We start from the raw sequence: 18,949 nt of genomic DNA, 5'->3' as shown, positions 1-18,949 counted from the left end.
AGCAGATACCAGTGCAGGGCTGGCTACTGCTAGCTGGCCACGTTTTCAAGTAGAGGAATTTGGTGGAAATGCAAGTTTCAAAAAGGCTGCCACTAAGCGTGAATATTTTAGCTACATAATTAACATTGCATGATCACAGTCCTTGTAGACTAGGAGACATTTTGCATTTCTTCTACAATGCTATTTATGCAATTTCCACTGCAAGCCTAAAAAGGAGTGCATTTTAAAACGAGACAATAAACGAAAGTATCAGCTTTATACCCTTTTGGTCAGATCAATTTTCGAAGGCATGTACATGTTTTAAAGGCTTTTATATTAAGGCATTCAAACTCAAAGAACAGACATCTTTAATTTGAGGCTTGAGGTAGTTCTATTATTTATACATACCACTTCATAATTTATCCCCTATTTTGTCCTCCCTTCCCCTTTCCCCATTCAAAACTGTTGTCTTAATCACGTGGTAGCTTTTCAATGGATGTCTCACTTGCATGTCTGGCATCTTAAGCAAAATAAAGTCAGGTATTCAAGAAGTGAGGCATCTGACCTAGTATGTGGCTATAGGAATATTTGTTTGATGCCAGGGCTACTTTGCCATCTTACTGCACAAAACAACTGAAAATATGGTGAAAATCCCATAAGAGAAGGCTTAGAGAGTTTTCTCTAAGCCAGTTTCTGACCAAACTGCGGGTGGCAGTGGAAGACAGGAGTGCCTGGCGTGCTCTGGTCCATGGGGTCACGAAGAGTTGGACACGACTGAACGACTAAACAACAACAACACAGAGAGTTTTCACAATATAAATGTCCCTCACTGAGTAATTAAGAAGGCATGTGATCAATAAAGGCACTCCTAAAATTCTGGAGGCTAACATAGCTGAAAGGAGTTTAAAAATTATTTTAAGCATAAATATTTCCATTTTAAAAGACAGTATATTTCTACAGAACATAACATTCTCTTTGCTTTATTTAACAGCTGTGCTGTGGTTTCCAACCTAAACATCACTTTTGTCTTTAATGCAGTCATTGAAGAAAGACTGGCTTTTCATGAGAGGCAGAAGCGGAAATGACTAGGTAATCCCATCACATAAGGATTTTACCAAGTGGATGCCTTATTCCCAATGGAACCGTGCAAGGCAATGCTTTCAAGCTATGCGGATCATACCAGTTTAGTCAGTTTCCAACAACAGCAGAACTTCAAGGACAGGCTCATTAAATTGTAATCTGTATATCCCAATTGAATAGCTCCCCATTTACGTTCTGCCAGACAAGGGTTTTTAAAGGCTGTGACTGCTCTGCTGTTAATGTTACAGCTTTAAGTAGTTATCCAATACCAGTAACCAAATGCCATAATAAAAAGATTCTACATTTTATATTTTGTTTTCTACCAGGATACTGAATACAAATCTCTCTTCTAAGATGGACTAGAGCAGGCTTCCTCAAACTCAGTCATCCAGATGTTTTTGGCCTACAACTCCCATGATCCCTAGCTAGCAGGACCAGTGGTCAGGGATGATGGGAACTGTAGTCTCAAAAACATATGGAGAGCCAAGTTTGAGGAAGCCTGGCCTAGAGAGGCAAACCATCAATGAGGCACTGCACAAGAGAAAATACTGGCCTTCCATTTAAGCGCATCTTCAGATATCAGACACTACCAAGACAATATTAAAGACTTTAAGTGGCTATGTTTATGGAAACTTTCCGCAAATCAGAAAAATCTAACACAACCGCTTAAGCCACCTGCAGGGCACATCAAGGCCTTGAGGTCTAGTTAATCATTTATGATGCCCCCCCACTTTAGTGTGTCACATTAATATAACTTTAGAAACCTATGACAATGTAACACATGCCAGACATTACACAACAGGTCAAGGGTAATGAAGTTACATGCCAAATCTGCAAGTGGGTGATGTCAAATGAAGGAGGAGGATGAACAACATGGAACACAGGCATACTTGCAATAGAGCTGCTCTCAAGCAACCCAATTTGACAGGAAACTCCACTGCTTAGAATTCACACAGCACTGCGAAAGGCACACACACACATTCTCTCTCTCTCTCTCCAGAACAAAGCACTGAGGTAGTGCAAGACATTACAGGAGATCCATCAAGATCCCATTATGATTTACTCTGGTTTCCTTGCAGTGGAAGTAACTTCCCTCTCACTGCTTTGACTTACACTGGGAGCCATGCAAGAACTACCAGCCCAAGGAGCTATCAAGCAACTACCAATCTAGGGAAGATATAGTTGCAGATAACTGGACTTGCCCCACTGGCCTGTAAGGAGTCATATCGCTGCAGTATCATCATCTAGAGGAAGACTAATATCCTTGAGCTTTGGTGACTTTTCTATTTCCAAACAAGGGTGACATATGGTAATAACTCAAAGCTACAGTCTTTGTCCCTAAAGTGAATTAGCTTTATATTTGTGAGCAAAATTGAGGACAGTCTGCTACAGTCTCATAAAAGCCGCAAGGTTTTTATGGGAAAATGTCTAGCTTATTTTAAACAAAGCTACGTAGTTCCTGCTTTTAAAGTCTCACAGCTCATGCATCCCCAAAGAGCCAATGGTTAACGACATAATGACTTTTGCTGCAATATCAAACTAATGGACCCATTAACTAAGGCAGGCCATTCCTACTGACATCTGATTACCACCCATAGCTGTGTATGCAGTATGATTTACTTGCTAGTAAATCAAGTAGGCTATAATGATAGTTCCACACTGAACACACTTCTGGATGCAAAGAACTGTCCTTTCTGTACCTGCAGTAATTGGGAGGAGGCTGCACTACGAGTACTGGACCACATACACCAAGTAATGGTATCAGCAGGCAAAGCAAATGGCCAAAACTAAGTACAGTGGTACCTCGGTTTACGAACTTAATCCGTCCCGGAAGTCCGTTCTTAAACCAAAATCTTTCTCAAACCAAGGCACACTTTCCCTAATGAGGCCTCCTGCTGCCGGTGCCCTTCTACTGTTCGGATTCCGTTCTTAGACCGAGGTAAAGTTCTCAAACCAAGACACTATTTCCGGTTTTGCAGAGTTTGTACACCAAATCGTTCTGAAACCAGACTGTTCTTAAACCGAGGTACCACGGTGGAGCTACATCAGCTAACAAGAAGCATGCACAGGACAGAGAATGAACTGAGCCAGAAAGCTGGTAATTCAAATGTCACATCAGCCATACACTTACTAGGTGGTCTTAAGCAAGAACAATGCCCTGCTTGATAAATCTCTGTAAATCTGTTGGATGCTAATTTACAAATCAGGATTAGAGGGAGCACTTTAGCTAGTTTCACAGTTTTGGCCTCCCAGGAAACATGAATTCACCAGGAACACAAGGAGGTTGGGGAAAAGAAGTGCTAAAGGTGGCTTTGTTGCAACACCAATAAACTGAATTGTTGAATGAGCAGCACTGTCCCTAAACTGAGCTACTGATGCTTAGCCTCAGCCATTTGCAGTACATCAACATTAGCAGCCCACCTTATCCGTTTGTTATAAGGATTACCAAGGAGGCGTTTGAAGTGCTTTGAATGTTTAAATAGTGTTTTCTCCAAGTAGCACTGTAATTAGCACAATGAAGACACAGCTGCATAAACAGTACCAACTTTAGAATGCTCTCACCATGTTACACGTATTTTGTAGCTGAGACTAAGGCTGGGGCAGCAGAATCCAGCCTTGGATTGTGGGGATCCTCCCCCCTTCCAACCTCACCATTCACGATCTGTCTGGACATGATTCCATTGCCTCTATGCAGCATGCACCGCCTAGAACTCTTCAATTGTATTTCTTTAATCCAAGTTCACAAAAGAACAATTCACAGAAGACAGGTCAAGGTAGGTGGAACTACAAACAAGGTGGTCTTCCAAGTCTGCCTGAATGCGCAGAATATCAGCCCTCTTTGGACCCAAGAGGTCAGAATTTGAAACTTTCAGAAACTTGTACAACAGGGGAAATAAAAAAACAGGCTTTAAAAAATGAATTCCACATACCCATGACCTTAATAATCCTGGACACAACTATGTCTAAAGACTGACACTTCTTAAATAAGGGACTTCCCAATTCTACAGCTACCCACCACTATAAACATTCACTAGTAACTACACTCAAACGGCAAATCAGTTCTGTTGTCGGATCATACAGATTCATGTAGTGATTTTTTCAACCAATGTGAATAACTTCCTGGGAAGATCAGCAGTGTGCTTCCCAATGGCGAAGGATGGAAGGGAAGGGAATGGTATAGGTAAGGATTGAGGCTGCAGACTGGGAAAGGCTATGTTCATCAATGCAAGTAAAGCAGCTATAGCTGAAAGGGAGGAAGATTCCACACCATTCTTTGGGGGCTTGGAAGCTTTTGTATGGGACAATTGTAAAATGGTAATCAGTTGAAGAGGCATTGGAGCCAAGAGTCTTTTCTTCACCAAGGGTGAGAAGTTAAGAGATCCATGAACTGCAACTAATCACAAAGAAGGCACATCAGGGAACTATATGATGCTAATTAAGGTCGGATCTATGAAGCTGTTTCAGGAGAAGAGAAGACTCCCTGGAAAAGACCCTGATGTTGGGAAAGATGGAGGGCACAAGGAGAAGGGGACGACAGAGGAGGAGATGGTGGGACAGTGTTCTCGAAGCTACCAGCATGAGCCTGACCAAACTGCGGGAGGCAGTGGAAGACAGGAGTGCCTGGCGTGCTCTGGTCCATGGGGTCACGAAGAGTCGGACACGACTAAATGACTAAACAACAACAACATCAGCAAGATGCTAGAAGAGAGCTGATATGAGATTGCAGAATAAGAGCGAGTCAACATTTCTGGAAACCCCTCTCCAGTTGATCGGTGTATGTACATTATTATTTGAATTCAATTTTTTTAAAAGCAGTCAAGGTCTCATGTGTGGAGAAGTGACTGGTTGTGACAATATAAAGACAGTTTCTCTGTTCATTGAACATACCTGTACCAACAGTAAAAGGGCAAGAACCCATTGAACACCCATATACATATCACAAACACACCATGTACACATTGTAAGCCTACTTCGAATCAGCAGATTGTTTTGTCACTTAAGCATGCTTGCTCAAAAGGAAGGATTATCTAATCTGTAAAAATCCTGCTCAACAATCCACAAGCATTTAGGTATTTGCTGATAGCTAAGGAATAGCAGTTTAACACAGCAGGATACAGTTTCAGATCTTTGGGTTATACAAATGTTATTAGACTAATGCAAGATGCAGCTGAGTTGCCTAACCCAAAAACTCAACATGAAATGCACAGAAAAAGGCCTACAGCTCAGTTACAGACCTTTATAGACAGAAGATCCCAAGTGCAATTCCCAACATCTCTAGGTTAGAAGGAGCATGTGCTACAAGGGTGAGAAAGAACACTGCCAATTGTTTGTATGGTGTTTGTTCTCTGCCTGAGATCCTGGGAATCTGCTTCCAGGGTACACAATATTGCTGTCAGGGTACACAATACTGGTCTAGAAGGACCAAAGGCCTGACTGAATACAATGCATCTTGTATACCATGGGGCTGTCTCAATTTGCACAGAATAAGGCATTACGCTCAATTTAAGCCTTTGCCTTGTGATGTGAGGGGATGGTCTGGATATTTGGGAGTGGAGAAAATCACCTTTGTTATTATCATGATCACACCACTAACAGGTGAAGTTTGGTCTTACAGCACGTTGCCTCAACAACCCTTGTATGCTAGGAGATCCATTAGGATGGTCACCACTGGATTCCTAGGATAGTCTAGATAATTTTGGGGTAGCTGAAGTCGGTGATTCTGTTGAGGTTTAGTCTCGCTATGGAACGGTAAATCACAAAGGACTATCAACAATATCACTTCTGGGTTCCCTCTCCAGTGCTGTGGAGCCCAGCATGCCCCTGATTCTCTAAGCAGCTCCAGGCAATGAAACAAGCCAGACTACTATTAGAGCACAAAAGGCATTAAGACTCAATGTGTGACTGACCCAATGTGTTCAGAATGTATAATTTTACCTACCTAGCAGTAAAGGCAGAGAAGGACTACTTTACTGTCTCTGTTGCCTCCTGAAATAGCCTGTCAGCAGAGCTGTCCGGAGTGGTGCAGGGCTTGTTGACATCTACTCCTGTGAATGGTTAATTGCCTACCGAGACAATTTTGCTAGGTATTTTGAGGATGAAATTGCTCACCTTCATGCCAGCTTGAATACTGTCATTAGTGCAGTGTCAAGCCATGTGTCCAATGCACCATTTTATCCCATTTTTGTGGAATCAGCTCGTTTTTGTGGCCGGAGGACTTGCAGCTGTCCTGCTTACATCCTATCATTTCAATATTTGCCTGTCACGGCTTACTCATGTCATAGGGGAGTGGTTAATGGATTTTTATGGCGTGGAGTGCAGCTCACCACTTTTGAGGTGGTGATGAATACACTCCTGTAAAAAATCTTACACAGTAACAGCCTGACCAACTTGTGATTCATGGCCTGAACTCCTCTAATGGGCTCTTCGTATGGCTACCCTTAGGACTGGTTTGGAAGCTGTAGCTGGTACAGAATGCAGCAGCCAAATTACTGAGTGGAGTGACAGTTGTGCTGGGGGTTTTTTCCTTCTGCCAAAGTTGCTGAGTTTTTTTTAAAAAAAAAGTTTAGAAAATTGGCAAAAATTGCATGTTTGGCAACCCTGCCTGTGCTGATATTACTTGTGTTGAAGGAACTGCATATGCTGCCTATCAGGTACTGAGTCATATCCAGGTTCTTGTTATTAACTGCTCAGGTCCTTGGAGAGGTCTTGTTGGCTGCACCACTTCATCTAGGGACAATGCAGAAACTGGCCTTCTCCATGGTAGCACCTATACTTTGGAATACTCTGTCCCCATTTATGAGAGGCAGTAGAATGCTTCCAACATTTATTGATAACCTCTCTCTGCTCAGGCATTTCCCAATCATTAATGCTGGATATTAAAGGTAAAGGTAAAGGTACCCCTGCCCGTACGGGCCAGTCGTGTCCGACTCTAGGGTTGCGCGCCCATCTCGCTTAAGAGGCCGGGGGCCAGCGCTGTCCGAAGACACTTCCGGGTCACGTGGCCAGCGTCATGAAGCTGCTCTGGCGAGCCAGCACCAGCGCAGCACACGGAAATGCCGTTTACCTTCCCGCTATAAAGCGGTACCTATTTATCTACTTGCACTTAAGGGTGCTTTCGAACTGCTAGGTGGGCAGGAGCTGGGACCGAACGACAGGAGCTCACCCCGCTGCAGGGATTCGAACTGCCGACCATGTGATCGGCAAGTCCTAGGCGCTGAGGTTTTACCCACAGCACCACCCGCGTCCCTAATGCTGGATATTACAGGCTGGAATTTTTTACCATTATATACAGAGAAAGGCTTTGAATATATGTTTTAATGCTGTAATGTGCTCTAAGGTTTGTTTTTAATAGACAGTTGTCTAGAAATATTTTAAAATAAGATACATATGAAATCTTGCGTAAATGCAAAACACAATACAGTCCTCTAGCCATAGCTGCCCAAATCCTAAACACTTTACCATTATACAAAAGAAACAGTGTCACTCATCTACATACTCCGAGGTAGCAGTAAGTGATCTAGAAAAAAAGTTGAAGTAGATGATCCTCAGGGTCCTTTCCAACTCTATGATTCTTCAAATTATCATCCCTGAACAAGAATTCTGAAGTTCCAGTTTGTGTCTTCAAGTACCTTTAAAATGTTTTCATGTGATATGGTCAATGATAACAAAAGAGGCTTTATGACAGTACCATAAACACGGATTAATGTAGTCACTCATACTAACTCGAAGAAATGTGCTAGGAGAAGGTAGATAAGAGGTGCTGACACAGAAAATGATTCAATGCAAGTGACTCGCACACTCATGAGCATGATCAAAGTCTGAATGGCGTAAGTCAATGGGATTCTTTGCCTTGAGGCAACCCTTAGACATTTGATCCTTTCAGCTGTCCTTAGATCTAAAGGTGGGTTTTAATGGGGTTGCACAAACCAATTTGGGGGAAACAAAAATCCAAGTTTTTAAAATGTGAAAGCTAAAACTCAAATAATAAAACAAAGCTTAGAATGAGATGCATGAGAAAAAGCTCAAGGAACTAAACAGACCAAGGAGGAATGATGATGATATTTATTTACTTACCTTCCACCCATCTGACTAGGCTACCCCAGCCACTCTGGGAGGCTTCCCAGATTGTTTCAGTTATCAAAAAACAATGAGACCAGTTTTAAATGGGCCTCTTCCATGTCATTTAACCATTGGTGTCTATTTGCTAATGTCCCCAATCTGATATGCTGTTGCTGGCATACAGAGCTATGAAACTCATGGCCTGGATATCTGCTCCCATATAAGCCCTGCTGCCCATCGAAGGTGGGCTTGCACACTGTCCCTTCAACTTCTGATTTTGCAGCAAACTCCACAGCAAGCAGTTAAACATCTGAACCAGCAACTTCTGGTTTGCTGCAAAATCTAAGCACATGAGCCCAAATCTTGCTCCTGTAACACACAAGGCATCGAATCACAGAATTAGAATCATGGAATCATAGAATCATAGAGTTGGAAGAGACCACAAGGGCCATCGAGTCCAACCCCCTGCCAAGCAGGAAACACCATCAGAGCACTCCTGACATATGGTTGTCAAGCCTCTGCTTAAAGACTTCCAAAGAAGGAGACTCCACCACACTCCTTGGCAGCAAATTCCACTGTCAAACAGCTCTTACTGTCAGGAAGTTCTTCCTAATGTTTAGGTGGAATCTTCTTTCTTGTAGTTTGGATCCACTGCTCCGTGTCCGCTTCTCTGGAGCAGCAGAAAACATCCTTTTATATATTTGAACATGGCTATCATATCACCCCTTAACCTCCTCTTCTCCAGGCTAAACATGCCCAGCTCCCTTAGCCGTTCCTCATAAGGCATCGTTTCCAGGCCTTTGACCATTTTGGTTGCCCTCCTCTGGACACGTTGCATAGATGGAAGGGACTATGAGACTCATCTAGTCCAATCCCCTGCAATACATGAATCTTTTGCCTGACTTGAGACCCATGACCCTGAGATTAAAAGTCTCATGCTCTACTGACTGAGCTATCTCAGCAGGATGGGAGTTTTTTGGACCAACCAGTTTATTGGTACCAAATCAGATATCATTTTAAGGCAGGTTATTTCTAGAAGAACGCTTAAGATTTTAATTATCCATCCAGATACTGATAGAATTACATTGTTCATTTCTACAAATTCTAATTTTGTTTCCACAAACCTAAATATCTATTTCAGCCCATAATGTTGGTGTTCCTCCACACACACACACCAAAAAAATCTTGTTCCCAGATACTATCAAATATCCTAGCAATATCCTAGCACACCACATGATCTCAAGAAGCAGTAGCTAATGCAAACTTATCCTATTTGAATCACGGTGGAATTGCTATGAAGATAACCACAACAGTGTACAATCCCTTTGTATAACCATACACACAAATGCACGTTTAGTCAATATGATGCAATTACTCAGCAATACCAAAAACAACCAAACAAACAACAGTTGGGAATCAGCTTAGAAGATCTATTAGATATGTTGGGGTCAAAGCATTTTAAATGTTTGTGGGGTGCTCTCCCCAGAGAGGCTCCCTCAGTGCCTTTGTCACATATCTTTAAGAGCCAGGCAAAATAATCCCCCTGCTCTCAGGCCTTTGGCTAATTAAACAATCAATGTCCTTTTAAACTGGGGGTGGGGATATTGTTTTTATTCCAGTCCCAATAAAGCTTATGCCATACCATTCCCAAATTATTTATTAAATAGGCACTGAGTCACTGGTGTGTGTGTGTTTGTGTTATTTTTTTAAGGTTGCATAAAGCAACAGTGTATAGTATCCACACATGCAATATTTACATTAAAGGTAAAGGTAAAGGTACCCCTGACCGTTGGGTCCAGTCGCAGACGACTCTGGGGTTGCGGCGCTCATCTCGCTTTACCGGCCGAGGGAGCCAGCGTACAGCTTCCGGGTCATGTGGCCAGCATGACTAAGCCGCTTCTGGCGAACCAGAGCAGCGCACGGAAACGGCGTTTACCTTCCTGCCGGAGCGGTACCTATTTATCTACAGTGGTACCTCGGGTTAAGAACTTAATCTGTTCCGGAGGTCCATTCTTAACCTGAAACTGTTCTTAACCTGAAGCACCACTTTAACTACGCCGCCGGAGCATGATTTCTATTCTCATCCTGAAGCAAAGTTCTTAACCCGAGGTACTATTTCTGGGTTAGCGGAGTCTGTAACCTGAAGCGTATGTAACCCGAGGTACCACTGTACTTGCACTTTGATGTGCTTTCAAACTGCTAGGTGGACAGGAGCTGGGACTGAACAACGGGAGCTCACCCCGCCGCGGGGATTCGAACCGCCGACCTTCCGATCGGCTAGCCCTAGGCTCAGTGATTTAGACCACAGTGCCACCCCTGTCCCTAGCAATACTTACATTAGATAGTTCTTAACTCTCTAAATACAATTTATTCACTAAAATATTCTTGATAGCTTGTGGAAACACCCCCATAACCATACAGCAAGATATTGGAGGAGCAAATCAACCTCTTTATGCCCCCAAAGGCAGCAGAAGATGAAGGCTGCACATCTGCAGTAGCCTCATGGTGCAAGAAAACTTCAGGAGGAGACTGAATGCTGCTGACAACCACCAAGGGCTGGATGTTAAGATGAAAGGAAGTGCTACTTGCTTCCTTTTCAGTCTGGGCCAAAAGTGGAAGAAGGGAAGCTGTTTTGAGTCTTCCAAGGGCACTGTATTGTATTTTCTGCTGCAACAGATCCAACACCAGTAGACTTTCTTCTTGCTTTCTCTTGCAAGATTACCATAAATTTCCACCAGCATTCTCATGATCTAAACACTAATCAATTAACTCATCAGGGAAGATTATTCTAATCTACTGGATTAAAGTGGGAAACAAACAGCAAGTACACCCTTTTCAACAATTCCTGCAGGACAGGAGCTGTTGGTTTTGCAATATCATCTACAGATCTCAGCCGCCTCGTTGACCTTTGAGCAACTACATCACCGGAAAGGATTGAAACTTTCACAGTTTATACCTGTAACCTGCCAAATGTTGGCAGTGACAGGTGGCATTGGAGCTTGAAATCCAGGTTAGAGGGTTTCCTTTTTTCCAGTCACCCCACCTCCTCCTGGTATTCACACCTGCAAAGACTCCACGTGGAAGTGGAAAGAGCAAGCCAACAGTCCTCCCCACTCTCCTCCCCACATAGGTAGGATGAATAGTTTCAACTTATTTTTTTTAACCAAAGATTGCCAATGTACCCAACTGTTCTTTAAAAAACTATTCATTAGGAATTAGGTTCTTTCCCCAAAGAGCTAACTTTTTAACTTATTACCGTATTTGCAGTTGGTAAAGCAAAAGGCCTCAATTTATTTTAAGCATTTATATCCTGTCATTAAGGGATGCGGGTGGCGCTGTGGGTAAAACCTCAGCGCCTAGGACTTGCCGATTGCATGGTCGGCAGTTCGAATCCCCGCGGCGGGGTGAGCTCCCATCATTCGGTCCCAGCTCCTGCCCACCTAGCAGTTCGAAAGCACCCTTAAGTGCAAGTAGATAAATAGGTACCGCTTTATAGCGGGAAGGTAAACGGCGTTTCCGTGTGCTGCTCTGGTGCTGGCTCGCCAGATGCAGCTTGTCACGCTGGCCACGTGACCCGGAAGTGTCTGCGGACAGCACTGGCTCCCGGCCTCTAGAGTGAGATGAGCGCACAACCCTAGAGTCTGTCAAGACTGGCCCGTACGGGCAGGGGTACCTTTACCTTTACTTTATCCTGCCATTATATTTAAAAATTTTCTTGGAGGCTACATCTAGTTAGTCTCAAAACTGAATCTGCCCATTGCATCAAGAATAAGCCACACATTATTCCAAACAACTTTATATAGTGTATTAAAGATTATACACTGGCAGTCAGTCTCAAACTGCTATTGTAACCTGAACAACAACAGTAGCTGGACTGGCCTAACAAACTGAAAAATCATTAAGACCCCATTATTTATTTATATAAATTATATACCACCTTTCATTTCAAGAAAAAAAATACACCAGTATGGACATCTTTAGTCTTAAGCATACAGTATATGTGTTGATATAGCAAAAAGAAAAGGAATGCAACAATGTGGTTCAATCAGAAGCTATAGCTTAAGAAATAACCACAGTCCAAGCAGATATAGACTGGGAGATAGAAAAGCCATAATATTATTTAGAGCAGATTCAACTTGCATCTCCAACTAGAACACACTTCTATTTTTGAAGCATATGTAAAAATAGAATTGCAGCAGAGCATCCAATCTCAGGCAGCATCCTTGATCACATGGTATCTCTGTGCAGGCATTTGGGGCTTTAACAAACTTAATTAAGAATCAGAAACACATAGTTAAAGGGAAGATTTATGCAGTCTGCACAAGAGGCCAGATCAGAGCCTTGGCATACTGATTTACCGTAACTCCTAATAACCTGTCAGATGCTTCAGAAAATGGCAAACAGACCACTAAAAAGAACAGTATTCCACTCTCCTAGGTGTAGCAGGAGCATATGGCTTCTGTCTGACAATGCAAAATTAACTAAAGCATGAAATGGAAACCATTTCTTTCTGTTTTTAATACGAAAAATCCTGACAGATGCTTATCATGGCTAATATTCACTTACAAACCAAACGAGAACCTCCTGAACGATATGCCACTGATTACCAGTAGATGGGGATTCACAGTGAGGGTTATTACCCTGCTTGTGAGCATCTTGGATGCATCCAGCTGACCAGTTAGAAAGACGATTCTAGACTAAATCTTCTAAAGCCTGCAAAGTAGTTGGATTACGTCATCTGCTCGCATACTTTTATACAGCATCTTATACAGACTATACAAGCCATATGGGAGTTCTTACCGTCTCAACATGTAATTTTGCTACATAAATAATGAACTAAAGAAAGGTTAAATAGCAAAATTACAGCTTCCATTAATCAAAGCTATTCCATTTTTCTACATAAAATGCAATCAACGCAGCACAGAAGAATGAGTAACATACGGTAACCAGGGTGAAGTAGTGGTTAGCACATTAAACTCAGACCCAGAGGATCTGGATTCTAATCGCCCCCTTAGCCACAAAGCTCACGGGGTGACCTTGGTTTAGTCTTGCTCTCTCAGCCTAATCCAAGTCACAAGGTTGTTAGGACTGAGTGTGTGTGTATACTCTCTGTATATATATGTGTGTGTGTTATGAGAGCAAAATTTAAACAGAAGATACTGTACACCTTACATTGCTTTACAAAACATATCCATCACTTCAGAGTTGTACCAATTTCACTGCAAATTTCACAAACATTGTTTTCAGCCTACACAGATATGTTCAATATCTAGGTCAGCCATCTTTATACCACCTTGGCCACTGCACCATGTGGCTCAACCTATCAATTTACATGAAATATACAAGACGTTTTTGGTGTGAGAAGAATTCTACTAAGGTGGGGGAGAAACTACTAAAAGAAAAGTATTTCTGAGATGCCAATCCCAAAGGCTTTATTCAGATTTATGCATCACATTATATCAAACAGCTATATCCAAAAGGCCCGAGGCCAACACTTTGCCTTCATTTTGTCAATAGTTTCTTGGCACAAACAACCATCTTTAAACACTAGCAAAAAGCTCCTTGATTGCTCAGACCTACGTGACCTTTAGCATGGGCATGCTATTGCCCCCAAATGCACCACCTCTATACAGAAACACTAAAAAACACCCTCAGATATGGATTAATTTCCTTACCATCATTTCTAAAGCAGAAGACAGATGAAAAGATTACAAGGATGACAAAAGGGGATCATTTTCAATTATATATTTATATGTTATTATTCAATGTTTTGAATAACATATAGATATATTAAAAAATTGGAATCGCCGTGGTTGCAAGTTCTCATTCGACTGACCGTGCAATCCTATAATGCCTATTCTGAAGTTTGCTGGCATCCATCTGTCTCGAGAGACAATGGAAGAGTGTACCTTTGGCTTCCAGGATAAAGTCAAACCATAGAAGAGTTACAGCGCCTGCTATGGCTGTAGAGACTGATACGGGAGAGACATGTTTTACTGCCCCACTGAATTCAAGGACTTACTCCCTGGTGAATGTGCACAGTATTGCGATCTCTTTGATGGAAAGCCAAATTTGCATATCCAGATAATGGCCGATGAAAGTGTTTGAACATAAAAAGGTGCTTTATATTGACATCAGACCGCTTTTCATTTTATCCAGTTTAATTTGCTGATACCAGCGCTCCACGGTGTAAGACTACCTCCCTCAGCTCTGCTATCTAGATATGCCATGACTTAACTATGGTCCCTGTCTTCTGGACCAAAATAACCAACTGCAAATTGTTGGGGGAAACCAAAGCCTAGTCTCCTAAGAAGCAAGTGGGCATGTAGATAAAGGAAGAGTAAGTGAAAAGAAGGAAGGTTTACTATGGTAAATGCCTAGACTACTAGAATCATTGGATTAGGTTGTTTTTCTGTGAGGAAACCGCATTTAATTGTGAAAACATGTATTAAACAGAATTGCCCGCCTTCTCACCTCATTCCACACCCAGTAAAGCCACAGAAACTGAGAATGCATCAATCATCAAGGTTGTGGTTTCTTTAAAAATAAAAAGCTTAATATGCTATTATCTAAATCTTTTATTCAACTTGAAGCTTTTCTCTTTCCCCAAGACCACTATTTTTTTCTTCTACTAAACGGAGCGTGTACCATACCAGGACCAAACCACTCTGCCAAGCCCACATCTGAAAACCATGAATTGCTTGTTCCAAAAAATTATCTAGTCAGGGGTTAAGCAGTGGGAAAGGTCTCAATTCTTACAGAAGCTTACAAAAGTCAATCGCCTAAGTGTGGAATTCAATACTAAGAATATTGTCAAAGGATCAGGGTTGTGATTGAGGGGGGAAATAGTGGTCCAAAAAGCAATTTGCACACAACCCTTAATGAACAGGAATTCCTACCATCCTTACTCCTTTATCAGATTCAGGACCTCACACAGACTTGAAAGCAGGTACACACATTATAAACCCTCACATTTCCCCATCTGAGGAACAACAGCAGGGGGGGCTTTTGAGCCTTGAAGTTCAAAATGAATTATCTCATGCCTAGGAACAGCGGAAATATTGGAGATTTCCATAGGGTACTATTTTTATTTTTTTGCATTTTTGTTATCTATTCCTGGCAGGGAAAGGGGTAGAGAGATATACAAAGAATATGAGGAACCCAGTGCAATCAAGGAGAGATAACATTTCAATGGGCTCTGGTTTCTTCCACACTGGAATGGAAGGGGAAGATTTAGGTGGCCCGGTTCGTTCCTAGAGATGAGAAACAGCAAGGCTCCCCTTTAGTGACCCTTTCCTTCCGCAGAATACGGAGAGGAAAAAGGAGAAAATCAAGGTCTCGACGACAACAACAACAACCAGGAGTGGCAGCAGCGAAGGAGGTGCTTGATAACAGAGGCACAGAAAAGACAAGTGTCATCCGCTTTAAGCACCTGGCCATGCTAGAGAGAGCACCAGACAGGCTCTCCAAGCTTCAGGCCTGGAGAGATCCGTGCATGGGTTGAATGACTCCCTCCATCTGCACCAAAGCCATCTTCCCCACCACGACAGGAAGAAGGTGGGAAGCAGGGATTTGGGCTGCTGGCTTGGGGGCCTCGATCCGAGGGAGGGGAGGTTGCTTAGGAATATGGAAGCAACGTACAAGCAAGAGGGGGGAGATGGCTGTTTCTGGGGTGTTGTTGTTTTTGGAGGGGGTGTTGGCCCCCAAGGGATTCAAGAGGCGGCGGCGGGGGGGGGGGAGGATATTCCCTCCCTCTCTTTCCCTTTCCACCCAGAATACAGAGCCAAAATCGGGGGCGTCAAAATCCCGAGGGAGGAGAAGATCCCCTTTTCCAGCCGCACCCACGATGAAGGGGGCAGGAAAGGAGGAGGAGGGCGGCGGCGGCGGGGAGCGATCCGAGGTCTCCGCCTGAGCCTGGATCGGGTCCAAGAGGACCGGTCGGGCGGGGGGGGAATGATGCGGCGCGGTGTTGCGGGGTGGGGTGAAATAGGAGGCAGCCAGGTAGGAGATTTCGGGGGGGGGGGTTCCTCACCGTTGATCACCCACCCAGCCCCCACCCGGGCTAGGATCGGGGCCTGACTCACCGCTCTGCTCCCCGAGGAAGACCAGCTTGAATTTCCGCAGAGGGTTGCCGAAGTCTCCGCCCGCCGACATGATGAGGAAGAGGAGGAGGAGGAGGAAGGTGGGGAAGCTGGAAGAGGAGGAGGGAGGAGGAGCCGCCGCCCGTCCTGGGGCTCCCCTCGCTGGGCTCCCTCGGGGGCGGAGAGGGGGCTGGAGGGGGTGAGGGGACGGGGGAGGGAAGGGAGGCCGCCGCTGCTGCTGCTTCTCGCCCCCCTCGCTCGCCTGCTCTTCCCCCCCGCGGCGGGTCTTTCCTTCTCCCCTCACGGAAAGGCGACGGCGAAGGGAGGGAGCGGTCGGCGGGGCTCGGGGCTCTTCTCTTCTCCGGCGACGGTCGGCCGTCAGTCCCTCCTCCGCCAGCCAGGCAGCCACGACGCAACGTCGCCCTCTGCGCCCGCTGAGGCAATCCCGGCCCCGCCTGCGGCCTTGCCTCTCCTCCCTCAGGCTCGCCGGCGCCGCCTCTTCCCCGGCTCCCTCCCCTCAGCTTGTTATTCGCTTCGCCAGGGAGCGAGCCCGGGCGGAGGGAGGGAGGAAGGTGAAGAGCGAGCGTGGAGGCCAATCAGAGGGCAGGGAGATGAGGCACGTCCCGCCCCTGCCTCGCGCCTGACGGACGGACAGGGAGGGGGAGGGCGAAGAGCGAGACTGAAGGCCAATCAGCCGGCAGGGAGAGGAGGCACGTCCCGCCCCTTTTCGCGCCTGACGGAGGGAAGGAGGCGCGCCCGACTCGCCTGCCACTCATACCGCTAGAACAACCCAGGCAGCGGCGGCGGCGGCGCTCGAGACGAGCCCCCGCGCATGCGCGCAAAAGGAAAAAGAGGGCGTGGCCCGCAAGGAACAGCGGGGTGGGGCTTGAGGTTGGCGGCGGCTGCAGGGTTCTTGCCTTGTTGCGCGTGCGCCCCCGGCCAGTGTTGATTGGTTAAGGTACCCTCCCCTGGGGAGGCGGGGTTTTCCCTCTTTTATATTTCGTCTTCGCGTGGCATTTATTCTGAATACCCCGCGGTGTGTGCAGTTCAGGCAAGCTGTGCTGGATTTATGTACAGTATAAGCTGAACAAGCTGAAGCTTGGATGTACTGGATGTACATTTACAAAATATAAGTTAAAAAAGAAATCAAATAAAACCTACATGCAGCAACAGTGTTTTAATAATAATAATAATAATAATAATTTTTTTATTTATACCCCGCCCTCCCCAGCCAAGGCCGGGCTCAGAGCGGCTTACAAGCAATAATAAAAACAAGATGAATGATTACAACTTAAAAACAAAAGTAAAATACAACATTAAAATATTAAAATGTAGCCTCCTCGCAGGAGGAGAAGGAAAAGAAAAAAGAGAGGGAGGGAATCAAATTGGCTCCAAGCCAAAGGCCAGGCGGAACAACTCTGCCTTACAGGCCCTGCGGAAAGAAATCAGATCCTGCAGGGCCCTGGTCTCATGAGGCAGAGTGTTCCACCAGGCCGGAGCCAGAGTTGAAAAGGCCCTGGCTCTGGTTGAAGCCAATCTAACTTCCTTAGGGCCCGGGACCTCTAGGGTGTTGCTGTTTATGGACCTTGATGTTCTCCGTGGGGCATACCAGGAGAGGCGGTCCCGTAGGTACGAGGGTCCTAGGCCGTGAAGGGCTTTAAAGGTCAAAAGCAGCACTTTAAATCTGACCCTGTACTCCACCGGGAGCCAGTGCAGCTTGAAAAGCACTGGGTGAATATGCTCCCATGGCAGAGACCCCGTGAGGAGCCTCGCTGCAGCATTCTGTACCCGCTGGAGTGTTGTGTAGGCTCCTATGATGTAAGTCATGGGCCTCCCCTGCTAGCCTGCTCCCTAAAACATCACTGGTTTGCTCATGGAGGTTCCGTTTAGTGAGCATGACGAATGTATTATATAGCCATGGAGTACATTCACATTACTCAGTGACACAGCTGTGGTAAAGCCTTTTTTCAAATAGGCCCCATATGCATACCAGAAGACAGATGGACATTTAACAAGGAAGCTCTGCCCATCATCGCTGCTGCAAAAAAGCTCCCCTGATAACTATATGGCTGCTTTGAGGCTATTGCAGGCCCAGCAGCTCTGACAGAGGAAACCCCTAAGTATAGTCCATCCCAACAAATAGGGGAACAGGAAGCAAGGATGCCCTGTCAAGAAGGCTTGAACCCCAAAACACCACTCTTTGGGCCCTTCCAGTCTGCCACTGTTTTGGAGTAGGATTCAATCACATACTGGCAAAGTAAGGTTGCACCTCCCTTCCCCAGAAGATCAGACTTGTTACACTAAGGAAAGTGATGGAGAAATGTACTGGAAATTGCAAGGCAACATTATCTAACATCCCTGTGAACTCATAATGGATGCTCAATAATTAAGCAACTTTACCTAACATCCTTGCAAACAAATTGGCACAAATCCACATTAACCGCGTTGTTTACAAAGCGATGGTTCTAAGTTAGGGGTAGGCAATGTCGGAGCCTCCGCTCATCCTCCGGTCAAGTCCTTCGGAATCGCCTCCACTGATGATTAACGACCTGAGCCTCTGATAAGGCTCCAGGCACGTTCGCTCATTACGCAGAGTATCCAGCAGCAGGGAAGAATGAGAAATATGAGCTACATTGCAAAGAGTTTTTCTAACTACGCAGACAGAAAAGAAACATCCTCTCTCTGTGAGAGCAGAGAGGCAACTGGAAAATCAAAGGAACAGGAAACCAGTAACATCACATCCGTCTCCC

General features: G+C 44.8%; 1 protein-coding gene across 3 annotated transcripts in view; it reads right to left on the bottom strand.

The window, feature by feature from the left end:
- Positions 1-16,749, bottom strand: part of RAB6A (RAB6A, member RAS oncogene family) — a 59,478-nt gene extending 42,729 nt beyond the window's left edge. Inside the window, exon 1 of one of the 3 annotated variants that reach the window (XM_083436899.1) lies at positions 16,203-16,749. In XM_083436899.1, coding sequence (XP_083293025.1) covers positions 16,203-16,272 — 70 coding nt within the window. In that variant the 5' untranslated portion in view covers positions 16,273-16,749. The remainder of the gene's footprint in view (positions 1-16,202) is intronic. The other 2 variants (XM_083436898.1, XM_083436900.1) reach the window with 2 other exon arrangements.
- Between the last annotated feature and the right edge of the window lie 2,200 nt (positions 16,750-18,949).

This window comes from Podarcis tiliguerta, assembly GCF_965153285.1.
Source record: "Podarcis tiliguerta genome assembly, chromosome: 4".
NCBI classification, from domain to species: domain Eukaryota; kingdom Metazoa; phylum Chordata; class Lepidosauria; order Squamata; family Lacertidae; genus Podarcis; species Podarcis tiliguerta.
Note: the sequence above shows the minus strand (reverse complement) of the source record. Positions and strands in the feature narration are given on the sequence as shown.